The sequence below is a fragment of the Acromyrmex echinatior genome, chromosome 18, assembly GCF_024713525.1.
Source record: "Acromyrmex echinatior isolate Ae372 chromosome 18, ASM2471352v2, whole genome shotgun sequence".
Lineage (NCBI taxonomy): Eukaryota > Metazoa > Arthropoda > Insecta > Hymenoptera > Formicidae > Acromyrmex > Acromyrmex echinatior.
The window spans coordinates 7,492,924-7,514,637 of NC_141869.1; the positions used below are offsets into that span (position 1 = coordinate 7,492,924).

Sequence of the window (21,714 nt, forward strand, 5' to 3'; positions counted from 1 at the left end):
CTGAAGTAATAGAATTTCCATGACATATTATACAATAAAAGGACTTCACGTTAATTTATTTGCGGATAACTCGATTCATATTGAGAACGCACGCGAGAAATATTTATACTAAAAGAGAGTGAGAGACAGGATGGAGATGCATTCGACGTTAAACTTTTATGAAAATTTCCACAATTAATTATAACAAAAGTGTAACGCGTTAATCTATCGTGACCTCAAAGTTATAATAATAACAGAAATTTAATGCCAATTGAGAAAAGGAAATAGCGTCACAGAAACGTTTTCGAACGTGTCGCATCAACTTCGGGAGCGCTTTCTTGCAAATGATTTAGCGTGTAAATGACTTTAGTGCCTTCCACTCATCTCCGTCTTCCACGTAATTTAATCGACGAACATACACTCAGAGGAAAAGATAATAGCAATAAGATGGCAATAAGATGACTTGTATAAGGGTTTGTTATACAAGTTTCATATATATGTAAAATATATATATATATATATATATATATATGGTAAAATATATATATATATATATATATAAATATATATATATATGGTTGAATAAACTATTTTATTATATAATTATTCAATTATGTATATATATTAATTCAACATATAAACGTATTGTGTAGTAGAACGTTTTGTCAGCTTTATAATACATGCTACATTTTTCTCTGACTGTATAAGGCCGAGGTATACACTCGGTTCTTCGCATGTACTACACTTTGTACATACTTTCCGATCACAATGTGTATATTCCGACTCGACGGGACCAAATTATCACCGAGATCGTTGTCGATGCTCACGATATTGTCGTAACTAGATATATATTTTCTACGAGTTTATTGTTAGTGGAACACACTTTGTTTAAGTTATTAGCGTTGCCATGTTGTACGCATCTTGTATACTTGGGTCTTTTCGCTGCCGACAATAACTGCGAGATAATTATCTCTAGTGTATTAGGATCATGGCGAGGAGAAAGGCGATTCTCTGTAAGAAAGAGCCCGCGTTTTCTGCTAACATTCCAAATCTGCCTAATGGATAATCGCGTTTATGAAACGAGCACACATCCGTTCCCTATTAAAGCGAGGCATTGTTTGAAGCTAAGGAAGATTAGAAAGACGATTTAGGAACGTGAGGAGAGCAAATGGATGAAGGAAGTATACCGCCTACTTGCGAAAGTCGATCTAGTGGCGCGATAAATATTCAATCAACGAATAAAAATGTTTCACAGCGTGTATACCGCGTATAATAACGCGCGAACGCAATATTATTATAAGTTGTAATGGCTATGCCAGTTATTTAATGGCAATATAAATAGTACGGACGTAATGCGCAAAAGGAATAGTCGCGGATAAACGTAATGAAAGTAGAGCAAAGCGGCGAACCGTATAAAAGAGAGGCATACATCTAAATATATATCGGCTCTGAATTTGCCGACACGCGACTCAAGTAACGTATTACGTTAAATCGTGATAAAACGGGAGATCGTTATTCGACCTAGCTGATACAAAAATTTGTTCGTAAAAATAACACGCGCAGCATATTTTACAAATACGCACAATTCCGCTCGTGCGATTAAACCAAAATCAAATTCGTTGTAATTGCGAACTGCACTGCAGAGAAAAGTATTAGTATTTTTGGTATTTGTGATTATAATCGATGGTGAAATAATTACGGTTAGAAGCTCCGTTTTTTTTCATAGTTGTTACTGCTAATGTTAGCAAGAATAAATATATTTATAGTTTTATACGTCAAAAAATAAATGGCCCCGAAAATAATTATAAATTTACAGTCATTTTCATTCTTCAATGAATAAACCAACTATATTGAAGAATTTCAACGTTTGCAAAGCTGCTTTTTCTCTTGAACACAGCCATGTTATTCTTACTAACATTTTATATAATACTATAATAATTGCAAAAATAGAGCGCCCAGCCATAATTATTTTACCGTGAAATTATCACAAATATCAAACATTTTTCTTTCAGTGTGGAATCCAATCGATATAATAATACTTTGAATAAACATTAGCCTCGAAATAGTTGACGACGAAAACTTTTAGCCGACATATCTTCTTCATGCGTTTAGCTTTTCGTTTGCGAAAAAAAAAAAAAATCTCATTCCATGACGCCCACAATACTTGACAGCGCGACGACAAGAGGAGTGATATTAGATTATACTACCATCACCAGAGCGTGTCGCGGGACAGAACGACGGGCACGTATATTTTTATCGGCATCGGTGTGCTCGGGGCGAAAAAGAACGACTCAATTACGCGCGCGGAGAACAGGACGCGGACGTTAACAGGGTACGCTTTAGCCGACTTTTTGCGGCAATTATTGACTGCGACAGACGTGTACATACCGAGCGTCGCGAGCAATAAGCAACTAATATCCAGTAATTATTAACACGTGGTAATTAACGTCAAAAGCCGTTCGTTCGGCTTTCCTCCGAGAAGAACGTAACGCCGCTAATTTCATCCGATAAAGGATCTCTCTGACTCGGAGTCAGATTTCGAGATAACTCGCTAAAAAAAATGCTGGTACTCTTATTAACATTATCTTATGGTAAAGAAGAGTTATGGTGTATAACGAGCGTCGATTGAAATAATTCCGCTACGGGTAATCCAAACGTACCTTTTGTTCGCATCAGGGAACGTTACGAACTTTACGTTATCGTTCACGTCCGCAAACTTGCTCGGAGTTGATGGAAAAAAAAAAAATGGCAAATCGCCTTCTCCTTCGACGGCGTTGGCGCACTTCTCGCGTCACATTATCGTCGATCGTCGCCCTCGGGGGACGACTTGCAGCTCGCGTATTTACGAGCGGCACGTTAATTGAATCCTGGCGAGAACGATGTAATATTATACCGGTGTTATCGCGCGTCCGCTAAAAGTGCGACACGCCGAGTGGTAAGCGAGGTGTGCTTGCAAACGTGAGGGGAGCAGGGAGTGCGAGAGGCGAGAGAATTAAGTGTGAATGAACGGTATTAAAATAGGCGTGCGCGCGACATTCCCCGATAAAGTATCGAAAGTAAAGTAAAGGCGAGATATCTCACGGTGGGGTCGTAAACCAACGTTACGACGACGGTGCTACCGCGCCTTGGAGATAATCACACCGCGCGAGATTGTAATCTCGCGGTGTATCCTCTCCGATGCATTAATAAAAGACTTGGATCAGATCCCAAACAAGAACGTTGCGTAACGTCATTGAATTGCGTTACCATGAATGAAACGACATTACGCTATGCCGTTCCGCATGAAAGACTGTCACATTAGAATCTTCCTCGGTCGAAGCGCGAAAGTTTCTTTACTTTCGACTCCGTTAGCAACTGCATGCATTACTCAAAGCGATTTAGAAGTAACCGCGAAAGAAGAAAATGTACTTAGTGCCTTCGTAGATGAAAGATAATATAAGTAAAATTGATTTGCATGTAATTCAGCCGTTAATTAATTCGACGGAACTGATGTCAAAGTCTGTAACATAATTACTGATGCTATAGGTCTACGAGACTCGTTTAATGTTAATTAAAAAGTATTAATTCATTTCAAGAAATCAAAATGACTTAATTCGTATAAAAAAAAAGGATAAATACTAAATTTATTATTTAACCTCCGTCTGCAATCTGGATTTTTTTTTTATCCAACTCAAATTTTTTCATTATTTTAGATCTTCAAAAAATGTGAAAAAATTCAGTTACTTTTCAACATTTATTACATTACCAAATAGTTTTTATAACTTATATGTTATTGAAACGAAATTTCGTTTATATAAGTTATATAAGTTATAAAGTGAATTTTACTGAATAAAGTGTTCTTAACATAATTTCAGTTTATAGATGTGATGTAAAATATATAATTGAATGGATCCAATAGGCTCACGTCAGTTCCGAAGGATTAAACGCAGCTATGTGGTTCAAGTCACCAGATATTGTCACTCGTTGTCGGACATTTGAACGGTATTATAACACGAAGCGGGGATTTGGCGTCAAATGCGCCGCGAGAATGCGGGTCTAAAAATAGCTAGACTAGTCGCGCGCGCGCCCGCGTTTTACCGATGAATTGTATTAATCGTCAAATTGGTTAGGAGGCTTAATTAGACCCAATAAGTTAACTATCAAATAATTGTTGCGAATTGAGGCCGGTCATACGTGCCGTACGCGAACGGCGGAAGTCAACTGTAAATGTATCGTCGCTGTGCCGGGGACGTTTCTTTCACCCGTTATTTCGCCTTAGATCCTCCGCTCTTTTTGCGTCACCAATTTCTCTCCGATCGATCAAGATTCTCTTATTTGATAAATTTTTCCACACGCGACGCTGAAAAATACCCCGTCAAGGAGACTCTAATAATGCGTTATAATAGCACGTGATATATCGGCGTCAAGTGACGTGTACTCTTTATTGCGAGCCGTCTGATTGGACATGACGATATTATTATAATAAAGCAATTATAAGTGAATTAACAATTAATCGAGTTATTATGTTTCCGCGTTATATAACGCATAAATGAGAAGTCTGATGATTTAAGTGGAATCTATTCTATTTGATTTGATATTTTTACTTCAATTTTATTTCGTTGATAAAGAAAAGAGTAATAAGGAGTTCAAGTTACTCCGGAATATAAATGAATTTTTTTGATAACCCGCGATACAAGGATGTGTGTTCCAAAGCGGTTTGCGGATCACTTTGTACGAGATATTTACGATGCGTTCCCGATTTCTTAAGTTGAGACATGCTCTAAAGTACATTCCGTGTTTCTATACTCTATAGAATCCCCTCCGCGAACGCAATAATTCTTTGTTCGTGTTTAACATTAAGTAAGAAAAGGTTTAACATTAAGTAGCATTAATGTGACATGCGTTGACGTTAACCGCAATGCGCTTTTATTCCGTTTAACGACGATTCTCTAATGTTCTGTAACGATTGTACGGCGAACGGCAATACAATCGATATTTGGGTTTCACCTAGAAAGACGTAAATTCCTTAGATTTACTTTACCACTCGAATACACACACACACACACACACACACACACACACACACGCAATACAACATACCTGTCTTTCTTAAGCATCGTTTTCTAGGTGACTCCGCCCACGTTCAAGGTATAAACGGCAGATGCACCTATGTGCATCGAGACGAGCGGATATCGATTCGACGTGAAACTTGCACGGTGCGGAATCGATTACGCGACAACGATTCATTTTCCCTCCTTCGTATCGATCCCGATCGATGGATCGATGGATCGATGGATCGATGGATCGATGGATCGACCGCACGCGGATTGAGGGCTTTTCGCGAGAATTCGCTCGTCAACTGAAACGCATGTCAGACGAGCGTGATGGACGATCAATTAATAAAAGAATCATGCAATAATGAGAACATTTATTCATCCCTGAATCCCTTTGCCTTCCCCTTTTATTTCCTTCCTCCTCCCACTCTTAAACTGGTCGATCGCCTCGACTAATAGCTGCTTTTCTGTGTTTTCTCTTTTCCACGGGGGGCGTTTACTAGCAGACAGCTACCAGTACCAGCTGCAGTCCATGTGGCAAAAGTGCTGGAACACCAACCAGAGTCTGGTGCACAATCTGCGCTTCCGGGAACGTGGACCCCTCAAGTCTTGGCGGCCAGAGACTATGGCGGAGGCGATCTTCAGCGTACTGAAGGAAGGACTCTCCCTCAGCCAAGCGGCAAGGTGCGTTTTCAAACAGCCATACTTTTACTAATTTTGTACTTTTTAAAAATATTTTAATGCACGCTAAGAAAAAAATATCCTAAATGTAAATAAATATTTATTTCAATATGCCAATTAAATATTTACTTACAGTAAATAAATATTTATTTAATAAAAGAAATGATTGTTAATCAAATTAATGGTTTTTTTGTATCAAATAAATATATCTTTATATTTAATAAATATTTAGTTGGCGTTATTCAAATAAATGATTTATTAGAATTTAGTATTTTTTTTTTTTTTTCAATACATTAATACTAGAAATACAGATAGAAAAAAGAAATTTAAGATATTGAATAGTACGTTTTATAAATTAGCAGAACAAAATATGAATCGATTCCTAACTAATATTTTTATTTGTACAAAACATTTGTTGTGCTCATTTTTATTCTGCTAACTTTTAAGACGTGCAATAAACGTCGACACATCTTGGGTCAACGCTCAGAATTACAAATTTTGGACAATACTCAATGTTAATCATTATATAGTATTAAATCGTTAATTTTTCGAAATATATTATTAAATATTTTATAACTTTATAAGTATTTATCGTGTCTTTATATATATATATCTCACTAATTGCCAGAACATGATAAGACATTTATTTGAAAGAAAAAAATCGCGTTAAAAAATACCGTAGCAAAAATAAATAGCCCGCATTACGGGCCATCGAACTCATGTAATATTAATATTAATCGATATAACATATTAATCTTAAAAATATTCCAACATCCAACGCTGTTTTGTAAAAATTATTTATCTCATTTAATTGCACTTTTTCACTATATTACATGTAATATATTAATACCGGCTGATATAAAACGCGTTAACTTAAAAAATATATCGAAATGTCTCCGATGTATATTGCAAAAATAATTAATTTACTCGCAATCATTTTCCGTACACGACGGGTACACCATCCGTGTGTATCCGCGCGATGGAACCAATAATAAAATGAATAATATATTCCACGCGCAGTTGCATAAAACTTTGGTGCGTATCATTTAATATTAACACCGAGTGATGAAATGCGTTAATATAAAAATTAAAGAATTATTTTAATTGCTCATCCCAAGAGTTCGTCTCGCGCCCGCGGCAGCAGCGTGTTCTTCTATAACGTTAATAATTGATACGTAAAAGATAAATATTTTATGCGAGCTTATGCCGCGCCGTTGTTTCTTCCAACTCACGCAATGTATCGGGTAAATAGTTAAAATTGTTATATAAATGTCTTATGATGCGGCGCGTACAATAGAGCCGGGTTATTACGCAATGAAAAATTCCTGGAAATTATCCTGCATCCAAGCGTACCTTATCGCTGTACTTGAATCATGCTAAATAATCATCCGATCTACTCCGCTCAAAGTGGCTTGCTTTAAAATCATTTGCGCGGCGGACGTCGTAAAGTCTGTATCACGTTTGCGTAACAACGTCGACTCGCCGTTAAAGGGATTTCTTTTAATTCGCGTACAAAGCGACTCAATAAAACACGACTTTACGAGCTGCGAGCGATAATTTTTACGATAATCGATTCGACAACCTATAATGCTTTCCAAATGCTTCCCGCCAGCGCAATACGACTCTACCGTGCGATTTCATAAATTTCTATTTCATCTGCAAGAGGTTTCTTGTTTTAATTCAATTTCATTGGTATATTTCAATATTACAAAATATTGTTTATAAGCATTGATATATTTGTATTCCAATTGATATATATTTTTATATGAGCAAAGCGAGACGACGAAATGTGACGAAATGTGAGGAAATGTGAGGAAACGTGATAACCGCGCAGACACAAGTATGAGACAAGTGATTTTCTCGTTGCTTCTCGCGAAGAGTTCTACGTTACTTCGTTAAATGCACAACGTCATCGTCGGTACCTATTCCCCACGCGATTGCATAATTTCGAGAGATTGCATAATTTCCATCGTCATGCATTCAAATATGTTCCGTTGAATCTTTCATTCTCCGTCGGTATAATAAAATTAATATAAATTAAAATGAAATTACGTAATGAAACGGGATAAACACATAAAATATCATTAAAATACGAACAAGCGGGATAGAATAGCTAAAGTTAATTAAGAGTACGTAACGTAATGCGATGTAAGATACGTGGTGGAGCTGAGCAAAGCTATAAATTATGTTGATTATAATTATAAGCTACAAATTATAATTGTATCCCGCTTCTCTACCTTTCAGGAAATACGATATCCCCTATCCGACGTTTGTCCTGTACGCGAATCGAGTACACAACATGCTGGGTCCTAGCGCCGACGGTGGGGCCGGTAAGTATTAATTGCTATTTTTAGTACCCCCTGAAAATGCCCTTCGCTCCTCGATCAACAATACCACGGTTGCGTTTGCAGAGAAAACTGATCAATGAGTGCTTAGTGAATCTTTAATATGATTAGTTCCTACACTCAGATCTAGCGAAGAACAAAAACCAATTACATTAAAGAATCACTGAAAGCTCATTGATTAGTTTTTTTCTGCTGAACGCGGTTCAGCGATGAACGAGTAGAGTGAGCTCGCTGCTATTAATGTATTTTTCTAGATCTAAACGTCTGATTGGATGATCTAGAAGAATACACCAATAACTGCAGCGAGCACTCACTCAATTGTTGAATCCGCTGAATGCACTCATTGCGTCTCTCAAGGATGAGAGTAGAAACAATACCAACAACCGGATCGAGACGCAGCGGATTATTGTAACAATGGAAATATCGAGAACCGCGAATGACACATATCGTGTCAAGAAAGATGACTGAAGAATTTATAATGATTGCACAAAGTATTCGTATAGGAGAGAGATCCTTGGAAAAAAAATTTTAATTTTTTTAGAAAGTATATAAACATTAATTAGTAATCTATTAAGAAAGAATAAAATAAATTTTTCAAAATTATATAAAAAGATATGTAATAATTTAAATATTATCTTTGTATAATAAACGAAAAACTTTTTATAAAAAAAGTCTTTCCTGTAAAAACTTTTGGCATTCACTATATGTAGAATTTATGGTTTATTAACAATATATTTCTCATTGACGAAGGCGAGATTAATCTCGATCGAATAGAATCGAAATGCACCAGATTATTATTATAATAATGCCAATAGCGTCAGAATACGAATGGCGGACATTACAAAAAGAGAACAACTAAAAAATTTATGTAGAATTTCTGGTTAGGAAAGAAAAATTGTGACAGAAAATTTACGCTTATGCCTCAAATATAAAAAAGATATATTTTATCCCTTCATGATTAATTACTTGGTAAATCCGAAACTTGAAATTTCACACGTTCAACATCATGGCTCTTAAAACGTTCTTAAAACCTTGGTCCATCACGCAAAGAATTCGTATAATGAACCGCGACGGTGTGGCTAATTGTAAATAGTTGATAAACGGCATTGGATCGGGAGAAGAATAAGCTTGAAAAGTCAATTACGTTCGTAAAAGCCGCAATTATGACTGGACTTAATATCTAATAGTAACCTTTAGTTATGCGTCATTAGCATGTAACGTCCAGTAAACACTGATCAAACGTATCATTAAAGCTTGTATTTATAGTCGTGTTTTTGCTGAGGAACTCAACTAGTTTTGAGACGTAGAGCAGTTCAATAGATGAAAATCGATTTGATATTCTCATTTCTAATTGCAATTCAAATGAAAGAAACAAATAAAGTTTATCTTAAGACACTGCCTGAATTCTTTTTTTTTTTACGATTCAATAAGCGAGTTTTGAAAAAAGAAAAATATCCTTAAAATTAATTGGAAAAAAAGATGGTTTTATATATATATCTCCCTTTTATTTTTTGTGTGTATTTTTCATTTGTTTAATTATATAGTTATCTAGTTATGTTTTAAATCAATGATATCGCAATCGATAATTTTTAAATCTAAGTTTATGTATAAAACACACTTGAAATGATTAAGACAATCCACAAAATATGAAAAATTATTTAAATGAAAAGAAACATTATATAATGAGACTATCTGAATATGATCATAAAATGAATATGAGTCTCTCAATATTTTTACAGAATTTAGATTCTTCAAGTTTATTTAGACTTCATGGAAAGTCCAAATAACTTGAATTCATAGAAAATTCTGAATATATTAAGATATTATCAGATTCAGAAGTTCTTTTCATGAATACGTTTATCGAGCAATACTCTTGTGTTGATCTTGCCTTCGGGAATGTTTATAACGAGCATTTCTTTCTCGCTTCACAGATATCTCTAAGGATGTCTTAAAATCATTTTAAAATGAAATCACAAAGATTTTTAACATAAAACAACGCCCTATAATGTTCTTCAATCTAAAAATCAATCCCGGAGTCTATTTGTTAAGAACCCAGTATAGGAATTAATTAATAAAATTTACATTTGATTATGTCCGAAAATTGTTCAAGTTTACTTATCTTCTCAAAATAAAAGAACAGCACCTTAATAATTAATTTAGTCTAAAAATTTATTACTTATGAACTTTAAGCAATGTTAAACATGATTGAATATCATACAAATAACTTTGATATACTTCGTAATAGAAAAACATCAATTATCAACAAAAAAAGGTCACGCCGGTCGTGATAGAAATTATTTCCCATCTTCGATATCTAAGAACACGTTAAAGTTTTTGCAAAAGATGGTATTAATTATAACAGAATTTTAAGTGGAGTTCACTTAAAATAGTAGCACAGTAGGATTTTACATTCCATTTTTTATTCTAATAAACAAATGAACGAAAAATTAAAAAAAAAATTTGTTAACAATTGTCGTTTTGAACTTTTTCTTTCAAGAAAAAGTTCAAAACGACGCGCAGCGTCTTTATCACGGAGATTTTTTTCATTAATAAAGTCTCGAATGTCACATAAAAATCCTCGTTCTTTCTCAAATCTACTTAATTTTAATTCCATGCCGAGAGAGATTACGAGACACGATTATTCTCGCGGTTCTCGAAGAAGCACCAACGCGAAAAAACGAGTAGCGACGGGCAACTATCACGACCACATGCACAATCACAGAACCGATTTGCAGTGAAATGAATTCTTCCTCTTCATTGCCCTCTTTTCCCTCTACCCCACTTACCCCTCTATCTTCTCTTCCGTAGATTTGCGCCCGAAGGGACGAGGACGACCGCAGAGGATTCTGCTGGGTGTCTGGCCAGACGAGCATATCCGCGGTGTGATTCGCGCGGTGGTATTCCGCGACGGACACTCGCCACACATCGTCAAGGAGGAGCCGACCACGATGTACCCTAGCCTGGCGAACTACGCGGCTTGCAATGGCCCGGAAGGCGCAGTCAGTCCGGGTGCGGCAGCTGCGGCTGCGGTCGCGGCGGTCGCTCAAGGTAACGGCAACATCAGATTTTCTCATTTTTTTCCCCCTTCTTTCTTTTCCACCTTACTTTTTCCGAGATCAATGATTGATGCTTTACGTGCCATGCGAGGCGGATTGAGATACTTGACCGTTCTGTTGAAATGCATTCCATAAATGTAATCTATTACTCGAGGAGGTAACCACTAGCTGAAATATTATTCCACAGATTACATGATTTCATTTGATTTCATACAATTTCATCTCATTACAAATAATTTTCTTCACTACATATGAAGTCATTTGGTAACATAAACGATTTTATCTAATATTACACAATGATTTCTCGTGATTGCACATGTAATTATCGGATTATACATAGGAATTTCATATGAATTTTATAATGATTTCGGGGATTCTGTCTCTCGATTATATTAAGTGATTACCTCTTCGCTATTATTAATAATAAAAGTAATATTACGTAATAATATATAATAATAGTAATGAACTATAAAGTATGTAGTCATACACACATGCGCGCGCGCACGTACAGAGTGATTTATAAATAAAACATGTCGATATTTCAGAGGGTGAATTTACTCATTAAAATAAATAAAAATTAACGTCAAATATGAACATATATTACTACTGAATGATTAAAGAAAATATTTAAAGTATCGTGTTTCACAGACGCTGATACTGCACACTTTAGCTCTTGATTTTATCTAAGAATATCTATATTGAAGTGCATCAGAATTAAAGAAAATTTCGTGTTTTTTTTTTTCAAAAATTTCGAATCTGTTGGATTGAACTTTGTATTATATTTCACGATAACCGATAACGTTTTCAAAATATGTGAAAAAATGTAATTTTGCTTTCAATTTTGAATTCTGTACTCCGCTTTGGACATCTGATTATATGAAGTTTTCATCTTGAATTAATATGTGAGGTATAACCCCTTAAAAAAACTTTTAAAAAGCTTAAGAATCACCTGTACATGTACATTACGTTATATTTACGTATAATTGTAATAGTAATATTACTTATTACGTCTGTGATTCCGAGAGTCTCAATTTCAACGGAACGCTCGCAAAATAAACTTTAGGATATTTTATGTTTAGACGATTTCTTTCACACCATATGTTTAATCTGCAAGTTTTTATTTTTGTTAAAAATGAAAAAAAGTGCTAATATTCCTGGGCTCTCTTTGCTGAAAGAAAATTCAAATTCTATATTTATATTCAAGAGTTCCCTTTTCGAAAGGTATTCGAAATGTATCAGTTTAAAGAAGACCTCACATTTCTTAATATCGAAAAATTCTGAAAAAAAAATGCGAATCTTTCTCTCTCAAAACAATATTACTTATCCTGTCAAGATTTCTCTACATTAATTTCGATATCCATCAGGTCTGCGACACCAAATGTGCAGCATGGTGGCAGCGGCGCATTCGCAGCAACACGATATGATGGCGACGAACCTGTCGACGAGTCTGTCTACCAGTCTGTCGTCAAATCTACAAGCGGCGATGCAAGCTAGCCAGCACCACAACAACAACAACACGAGCAGCAACGCGAGTGGCCTCGGCAGCAGCAATAGCGCCGGCAACAACGGCAATTCGCCATTGAATCTCGGCCTGGCGAGCCCGGGTTCGGGTGGACCGCCCGAGAGTCCGTTGGAGAGTCCCCTGGCGAGCCCGTTGGGTCCGCTGATGGATCCAGCGGGCCACATACCCAGTAGCGTGGAAGTCGGCATCGGCGTGAGCGGCATGACGTACAAGCCGGCACGGAGCTTTGTCAGTCCACGCCCGGAGAATCTCTTCCAGGAGGACATCGCCGATCTGGTGAAGAGCCCCCACGGTCTTAAGGACAAGGACAAGATCCCGGTGAAGCTTGAACCACTCACGGACTCGCGCTGCGAATAGTAAGTCATTATGGTGGCTGCGGAACGAGGAGGAGAGACGACTACATCAGCTCCTATGGGATCGTCGGCTGTGGAAGGACGAGGTGCGTCGATGACTCCGAGGAGGATCTCTTTCTCTTCGAGGCCGTCAGCGGCCGAGGACCGGTGATGCGAGCCGATAGACTTCTCGCGAAGAATCGAGCATTGTCCGATTCACTTCACCTTCACTCGCGGGAGTTTATAATATATATAAACGCAACTCCGAACGTTATACGCGAACGCGATGTATTGTGCATACGAAAATCTTAGAGGGATATTAGAGAAAAAGAGAGGCTTACAATCAAAAGAAAAAAAAAATAATAAATTGACGGAGACACACGAGTGCGGACGAGATAAGCTAGAATGTCGAGAATTTCTCGCCTGGGCTCAGCTCTGGGGAAGAACGATCGAGAATGGTAGTGGACCGTCCTAGACGAGGATCGCTCGGTCGGAACCTTCGACAGCGGAAAGCAGAAACGGAGGAAAGGAGAGAGAGCGAAAGAGAATAAAAACCTTCTTCTAGCAAACATACTATAGCTATACTAGGTCGCCGGCGCCTCGCGAGCGCGTCGCCACCTTTTTCCAATCTAGATAGTCGTGTCATCGTCGTGTCGTACAGACTATGTACATGTAATAAAGGTAAAAAAAAACCCACACGTTACACACACGCGCACACATATGGATATACATACACTCACACATGGATACACGAACGCGCGCCGTACATAACAAGATACACACTCGAAATTTATACCTACGCATTATACGATAACTGTACTTTTAATGCCAAATGTATAATAACTCGTAAGGGGTCGCCTACTGCCGAATGATTGACTATTCGAGACGGGTATCGAGACGAGAAAAATAAGCCGCCTCGAACAAAGCTGCACGTTGTATTATCGAGTCCTTACACAACGTGTCATGGATCAGTTTGTGATACACTCCTAATTTTTAGGTGTCGCAAAAGAGAGTTGCTTGAAATTATTTTAAGACTATAAAGTAAGTTTTTCTTATTAGTATATACATATATATATATATATAACGTGAAAGTAAAATAAATTATAGAGATCGCGAAAGTAAAATAAATTACAAAGATCGCGAACTCTCATTTTCTATTTCTGTATAAATTATTCTAAGAACGTAAATCTTGCTTTTAGGGAAAAAACAGATCTGGTCTTCAATTACTTATATAAATCTATCGATAGAAACATTTTTTTAACGTAATCAAATATCTCAAAGATGAGTCTTGCCCTTTATCTATGAATCTCTTCGAAACAAAAAAAAATCTCAATTTCATCCGCGACGCTTTGTGCAAGAATACTATCACTTTTGACGCCAGGCAGTAAGCGACGTCACCGATGTAAGCTCGATAAGTAAGGGAGATGTACAAAATTCACTATGATTGTCTACCAAGCAAGCAAATGAGCAAAAAAGAAAGAAATTAAAGAGCGAAAGAAAGATAGAGAAAGCGAAAGAGGGGAAAATAAGGTACGACAAAGTATTTAGAAATGGAGAAAACAAATTCAATGGCTTATAAAGCGAGCACACTCTAGGCCGAGATGATCGCTATAAAGTTATTAAGTATAATGATTGCCTTCCTGCCATATTTGGGGTATGCCAAGTATAAAAATTATAAGGTTTAGGGATTAGAGACGAGAAACTGTGGCTCGACACGACAGACCGTGTCGAAATTTCGGTGAGTTCGGCGACCATGAGTGTCTGTGCATCAATGCGAAATTGCGAAAGTCTGAATATACGAGTCTGTGTGCGTGCGTGCGTGCGTGCGTGCGTGCGTGAACACGAGGGTGAATGGACTGAGTATACGGACGAAGGTGCAAATGGATTTGAAAGAAAAGCTCGTATACGTGTTCTTTTTTCGAAAGATCGTGCTATTTTTCAAAATTTTACACACGTCGCGCGTGATTTCGCAAAGGGATCTCCAAGTCCTCGACAATCGATGAACGAGCCGTGCCGACTACTTAAAATGATGGAGGTATTTTAATATCTATCATGCAAAATCGAGAGCGGAATTATGCACTAATAGAATTTATTGCAGATTGTAATTATAATTATCTTTGCTAAATTCAGAATCCGCGGAGTTTTAGACTTGATTACCGCAAGATATCGCATTTCGATGGTGCTAATACGAAGATCCTTCATTTGACTACTGTCACTAACAAGCAGGCAATTTTTATTATATGTCAAGCAAATAGGGCGAAATTGTACACGATTAAAATTTATTGGACTTTGTAATTGATCGTCTGTACTAAATTCGATCCATCCAATTCGGTTTTGATTACCGCTAGGTATCACCTTTCGATAGTGTTAATATGAAGATTCTCATTTGATCATTTATATCTTCCATCAGCTATAAACGAACTGAATAATTTTTCAAATAATTTAATTCTAAATATGTATCTTTCTCATTGAAATTTTCTGACATTTGAGATTTCTAACATCGGCACGCTGGTTCGGGAAAGAAAAAGAGGAAGAATGCGAGAGAATGCCAGTGAGAGTGAGAATGAGAATGAGAGAGAGAGAGAGAGAGAGAGAGAGAGAGAGAGAGAGAGAGAGAGAGAGAAAGAGACTCCTTGTAAGTGTAAAAAGTAAACAAAAAAAATTCGAAGTGGCCTTCGGTGAAAGGGAAAGATCATCGCTTTTCGCTTTTGCTCGTACGAGGCTTTTGGCGAAACGAGCCATCCGTGTTATCCGTTTGTCTGGAAAACTTTACGGAAGAGAGGGTAAAAAAAATCGCAGAAAGAAAAAAATTGATTCTCGCACCACGCTCATGCAGCCAGAATATTATCGGTAAAGGAGGTAAGGAAAAGAGAGAAAGAGAGAGAGAGAGAGAGAGAGAGAGAGAGAGAGAGAGAGAAGAAAAGATCGCGCGATCGTAGTAGCACGTATATAAGGAAGTGACAAAACATCAGGCAAGTCAAAAATAAAGGGGAAAAAAAAAGTAACACGTTATTCTTGATACAAACGACTTTTGTGCGAAAACGCGACGGTGTCGCGAGGCGACACGCGGACGGCGCGGCGATTTATTATTAGTATACGCGTTGCGAGACTTCAATCGACCACGTTTTTCATTTCAGCGTGAAATTCGGAAAGCGCGAATTCTATTTACCATTTAGGCATTAATGTGTTCAAACGTAAATTCGCGCGAGACGTGCGATGGATTAAAAACGAAGAGTGAAAGAGAGAAAAAAAGGGTTGCGCGGGCAGTCGAAATTTAGAGAAGCGCAAGCCGAATCGCGAAAAAAAATTCCAGGTGCAAGAGGAAGGAGAGAAAGATAAACGAGAGAAAGGAAGAATATACGCGAGGTCGCGAGAGCGTGGGGAAGAGAGAGAGCGAATGCGGAAGAGTTTAAAATTAAATACTGTATAAAAAGAAAAAAAGTAGTAAGTGCCTTCCAAAAAAAAAATTTAAGTGTCCCGTAGACCGTGACCACTTGACTAAGCGACGAGAAAAGTCATTCGAAATTCTGCTGAATGCATTACTCGTGTGATCATGTTTGTAGATACGGTGCGTAAGTTGACGCTTCGCTTTCTTCGAGTTGATTTCCTTTTCTCCATGATACTCAGCGGTGTAGATCAATTTTATTTTTCCGATTAAAGCGGACAATGTGACTCAAAAATTGACAGTTTCGTCAAGAAAATCTAGTAAGCTGATGTTATTTATCATCTTGATTAGAGATGTAATCGGATCGTAAAATTTCCGGATATCCGGATAATCAGATATCCGGTAGGACAATTATCTGGCTAAATAATACCGGATATCCGTATAATTTCTCTATTCTAGTTAGAAAAAAGAAAATAAGGGAAAAATAGCGGTAATAATTTTCTTTATCTCCCCAATGTGAAAAGAAAAAAGAAAGGTGAGCTGTGCAAAAAGTTCAGCTGAAAAGAATAGGATTTTGTATCAATGATGCGAACTTTCAATATAAAATTTCAGTTAGATGTATATTATATATTGCCGGATACTAACGATATCCAGGTAGGTAAAAAAGAACCGGATAAGATCGGATACTTCTCAGATATTCGGTACATTTCTAATTTTGATTTTCACATCAGCTTGCTATCTGAGAAGTTTTCCATGTTCCTGTAGTCCGCATACTCTTTTTTATTTGCTTCAAACCTCGAGAAATTTTTTTTAGTTTCTAATTATAAACAGCGTTGTAAATGTACAGAACGTCATTTCTTTCAGTATTTAATTTGATCTATTCTATTCTCAAATGAAGTCTAATCTGTGAACCTAAATTGACACGAATTCAGTTGATATAAATTTACAGTTGCAGCATTTCTTGATATAAAATTTTTCGATCGTCCGATTCCTGAACTATTTGCGAAGAGGAAAAATCTCTCCCTTGCGAGATTTTCAGTCTAATTGTTTCCAAAAGAAAAACGCAGTTGTGCAATAAGAGAGATATTCAATTAACCGGCGAATCCTATGTCGAATACGCAACGTATCTACGAACTTCTGTGTGCGTGTCAGAGTGAATGTCCGAAGCAACAAACTACCCGACAAAATTTGTGTTTTGGATCAATCCACACAGGTAATACCCTGAATGGCATATTCTCGAAATGTTTTCCTTTTTAGTTTCCCGGCAAAGCAAATAAAGTCGACGCATTTTAGGTAGGAGGGAAAGAGTATAGGGAAAAAAAATGAAAGCGGAACAGCTGACCGACCGAACGGAGAACGGCTATTTCGAGAGGACCCTTTCGTTTCCACATTTTGATATATACATATATGTATCTGTGAACAGATGGTGAAAAAAAAAGAATATACCTATATTACATACCTAAGACATAAGTGAACAAAAAGTATCTAATACGCTATTATTGATATAGAACACAAAGTGAATATATATATGAGAAAAAAGTATATTATATATATATAAATATATATATATATATAAAAAATTGATATATTGACGCTGTAGGATTATTATACTGAGGCTGAGTGCGTTTATTGCGAAAAAGAGAGAAAGAGCGAGAGAGCGCGCGAGCGAGCGAGCGAGAGAGAGAGAGAGAGAGAGAGAGATAAAGATAGAGAAGCCGCGGTTCTTTTTTTCCGAACGTCGTCGAGGACGAAACAAAAGTTCACGGGCAGAATTTTGCACTAGGCGAACTAAAAGGCTTGGAGACTTTAGAATCGAGGAGATGAAGTAGCTTGTATAGGAGGTTTTTTTTTTATCGGGTCGACATACAAAACGGACATGCGTGACTCTGGCGCTACCTTAGTGAGAAAGCTAATTCATTTTCAGCTCACGGATGCGTGTCTCGTTTATCGATAAACGCTTCGAATGATAAACGCTTTTGTCTTTTTCCTTTTCTTCTTTTATGTTCATTTCTATCAGTGTAGATTGATTTTAATCTCGGTTTAATTATTTATTTTTTATCTTTTTCTGATTCTTAGGATTAGAAAAAGATGGAAAGTAAGTTAAATTGAGAATAAAGTAAATCTACATTGATAAAAATATTGACATAAAAAAAGAAAACTAAGCGAGCAAAGGAAATGGACTATTTCTATCAAGATCAGAATATAGATTAATCTCGGTTTACTTTTTATTTTTTCTAATTCTTAGAATCAGAAGAACATAAAAAGATTATTAAATTAAATCTGAAATCAAGGTTAATTATTTACATCGATAGAAATGGACATGAGACGATTTCGAAACTAACACGTTAAACTGTTTTACAATCGCAGGACATGTTTAAAAAATCAGGATAGCTTAGCTAAATTTAATAAAACAATTAGAAATAAATCAATCCTTTTTTAGGAAAATCTGTAAAATTATAAATTTATTTCACGAGAGATTGGTGCGATCATCGATATGTGAGACGGAATCCAAGAGTTTCAGATCACACGCATGCAGAAACCGATCGACAAGGGCTTTCGTTCCACACACGTGTGAAATCTTTCCTTTGATCGTTGTTATTGCCGCGGTGTTGAATGGTGAAGAAAAAAAAAAAAATCTGCGAGAAAAGCGAATTGCACAGCGAACAGCGACAGCCAACTATAAACAGAACATAAGTAGTTTCCGTACACACGATTTACGACTAGTTTACAGGACGCGCGGCCGACGACGGCGTTTTCCCTAAGACTGGAAGAGGGTTCAAGCTGGGGCGCGATCGTGCTGGACCCGCACTCCCTTGAGAGGAGATTCAGGAAATGCGCGATCGCGCCGAGCCGAGTTCTTCCGCGTCGTCGGGGCCACGCGAGGACGATACACGCCGCGTTTCCGTTTCTCTACTATAGTTAACGTTTAAGGGACAACTTAGATGTGGCATCTTTTCATTTTCGCGAGAACTATTAGTCGAGCAATAGAATCGCACACCTTTCAGAGCCCGGTTATTTAATCGCACACGAGCCCGAGTAACACGTATGTATACACACATACACGCGGAAATGCGATTACGCTGTAACACGAATACACACACACAACATACACAAAATACATACAGAGGACACCTCCAAGAAGCCGAGAAAACGAAGAGACATACGAGATTGTTTGTCTTTATTGTAAATAGAGGAGGAGCAGCATGTACGGCAAAGATTCGTTATCATTGTAACGTGTATCATAATTTATTTCTTGAGGAGTTCTCGTTGAGACTCCCATTTATGTAGCCTAAGAAATCCGGATTTTATTTCGATCCTCTTCCGCATCGGAGGTGCGGAGCGAACCACGTCGGCGTCTTTCGATGGGAAAGCTGAGATCGCTTCCTTCTCGAAAGCATTTCTTATAGCCTCGCCGCGCCGAGTTGTCGGTGAGCTCGCGAACCTCCTCGGCATTGTCTCGATTCGGCCACGGAAGTAAAACGTGTGAGATGCATTTGAGATTAACCGAATGATGATTTAATAAGCTTTATCTCTCTTGCCGCAACTAGAAATCTTTGGAATAATTTCTCGGGCAAGATCATACATTTTCCTGCAGTCGGAACTACGATCGCACGTTTCGACAATTCTTTTCTTAATTCATTCACAATGGAGGGCTATCTTCTTATTTGTACGACGGATACGAGAAGCCTTGTTAGAGCTATTTAAGAGTTTAAGATATTTAAGCAAGTATTTACGATTATAATTTTAAAGAGGAGAACGACAAATCTAATAAGCACTGTATTTATAATCATAGTTAAGAAATTTATTTAAAGTGACAAATTTCTAGTAGAGATCATATTTACGAATATAATTTAAAAGCTTGTCAGAAAGAACGTATCTATAGAAGACAATTATATGTTAATAATTTAGGAATTTATTTTTTCACGTGTCCGTCGTATGTGGAATATTGAAAGCATAGTCTTCAATGGTTTAATTGAGACAGTGACCGGCGGAATCGTTATTATATCGATTATAAGCGCGCTCGTCGCACTAATTGTGTGCGATGACAATGGCGAACGGCAATATTTTATAGAGTTACTATCGTATTTTATTTTTTGCCTTTAAGGAAAAAAAGGAAAAGCGAACACACACGCAAGTATTTCTTTTCAGTAGGTAGCCCAATTCAGTTTTGGATAAGTCGCCCGTACCGATAGATTATATCGAGATAACGCGTGATTTAACGCACACGAGATGTAGCCGTGACTCGTGAAACGACGTTCGTTCCCGATTTACTTCGAAAAAAAAGCGTGTGAGAACATACTGCGTCGCGCACGATCTGTTTCAGTCACGGACGCAGAAATGCAAAATCGTTCGCCCATTATTAAACGCGTTCCCCCTCTCCCTGCCCCTCCTCCACCCGCCCTAGATCCTTCCCCAAGGCCGGTCCCGAGCCCAACTTTTATTTATTACCGATTAGCTCGTAAGATGACGTTCTACCGAGGTATGCTATACTTATAAATACACCCTATATATAGTGAAGTAAGCAACTTACATTACCTACCTACCTACCTACCTACCTACTTACCTACCTACCTACCTACCTACCTACCTACCTACCTACCTACCTACCTACCTACCTACCTACCTACCTACCTACCTACCTACCTATCTACCTACCTACCTACCTACCTACCTACCTACCTACCTACCTACCTATCTACCTACCTACCTACCTACCTATCTACCTACCTACCTACCTACCTACCTACCTACCTACCTACCTACCTACCTACCTACCTACCTACCTACCTATCTACCTACCTACCTACCTACCTACCTACCTACCTACCTACCTACCTACCTACCTACCTACCTACCTACCTATCTACCTACCTACCTACCTATCTACCTACCTACTTACCTACCAACCAACCAACCAACCAACTAACCAACCAACCAACCAACCAACCAATCAACTAACCAACCACCCACCCAATCAACCAACCTACCTATCTACCTATCCGCGCGCTTGACGGGTGGAACAAACAGATGAATCACGCAATCATACATTTAAGTTGCTACTTGGCACGTATACCTAAGTAATATACTAACATAAACAGTATGCAATAACAAATAAATATGAGAAACAAAATATGTGCTTCCTTTTGAACTTGCCTTGTGTCTTTCCTTCTACCTTTTTCTTTAAATCTTAAATTTTAATAAAGCTTTTCCAGGCTAATTCACAATGGAACAATATTCTCGTTTCGGTAAGACATAGATTATTAAAAAACTTCATTCTCACTTACAAAAGATTTTAAACATCAATTGAAATTTTATCAAGACTTCTATCAAGTATGTCAGATATAAATTGTATATCCTGTACGCTGTATGTGTACTGTGTA

The 21,714-nt window shown here is 37.4% G+C and overlaps 1 protein-coding gene across 2 annotated transcripts in view; it reads left to right on the forward strand.

Moving 5' to 3' along the window:
• LOC105144778 (protein bric-a-brac 1) overlaps positions 1-21,464 on the forward strand; it is a 336,295-nt gene extending 314,831 nt beyond the window's left edge. The window contains exons 3-6 of one of the 2 annotated variants that reach the window (XM_011053920.2): positions 5,516-5,696; positions 7,938-8,023; positions 10,847-11,086; positions 12,459-21,464. In XM_011053920.2, coding sequence (XP_011052222.1) covers positions 5,516-5,696; positions 7,938-8,023; positions 10,847-11,086; positions 12,459-12,973 — 1,022 coding nt within the window. In that variant the 3' untranslated portion in view covers positions 12,974-21,464. The remainder of the gene's footprint in view (positions 1-5,515; positions 5,697-7,937; positions 8,024-10,846; positions 11,087-12,458) is intronic. The other variant, XM_011053924.2, reaches the window with a different exon arrangement.
• The last annotated feature ends 250 nt before the right edge of the window (positions 21,465-21,714 follow it).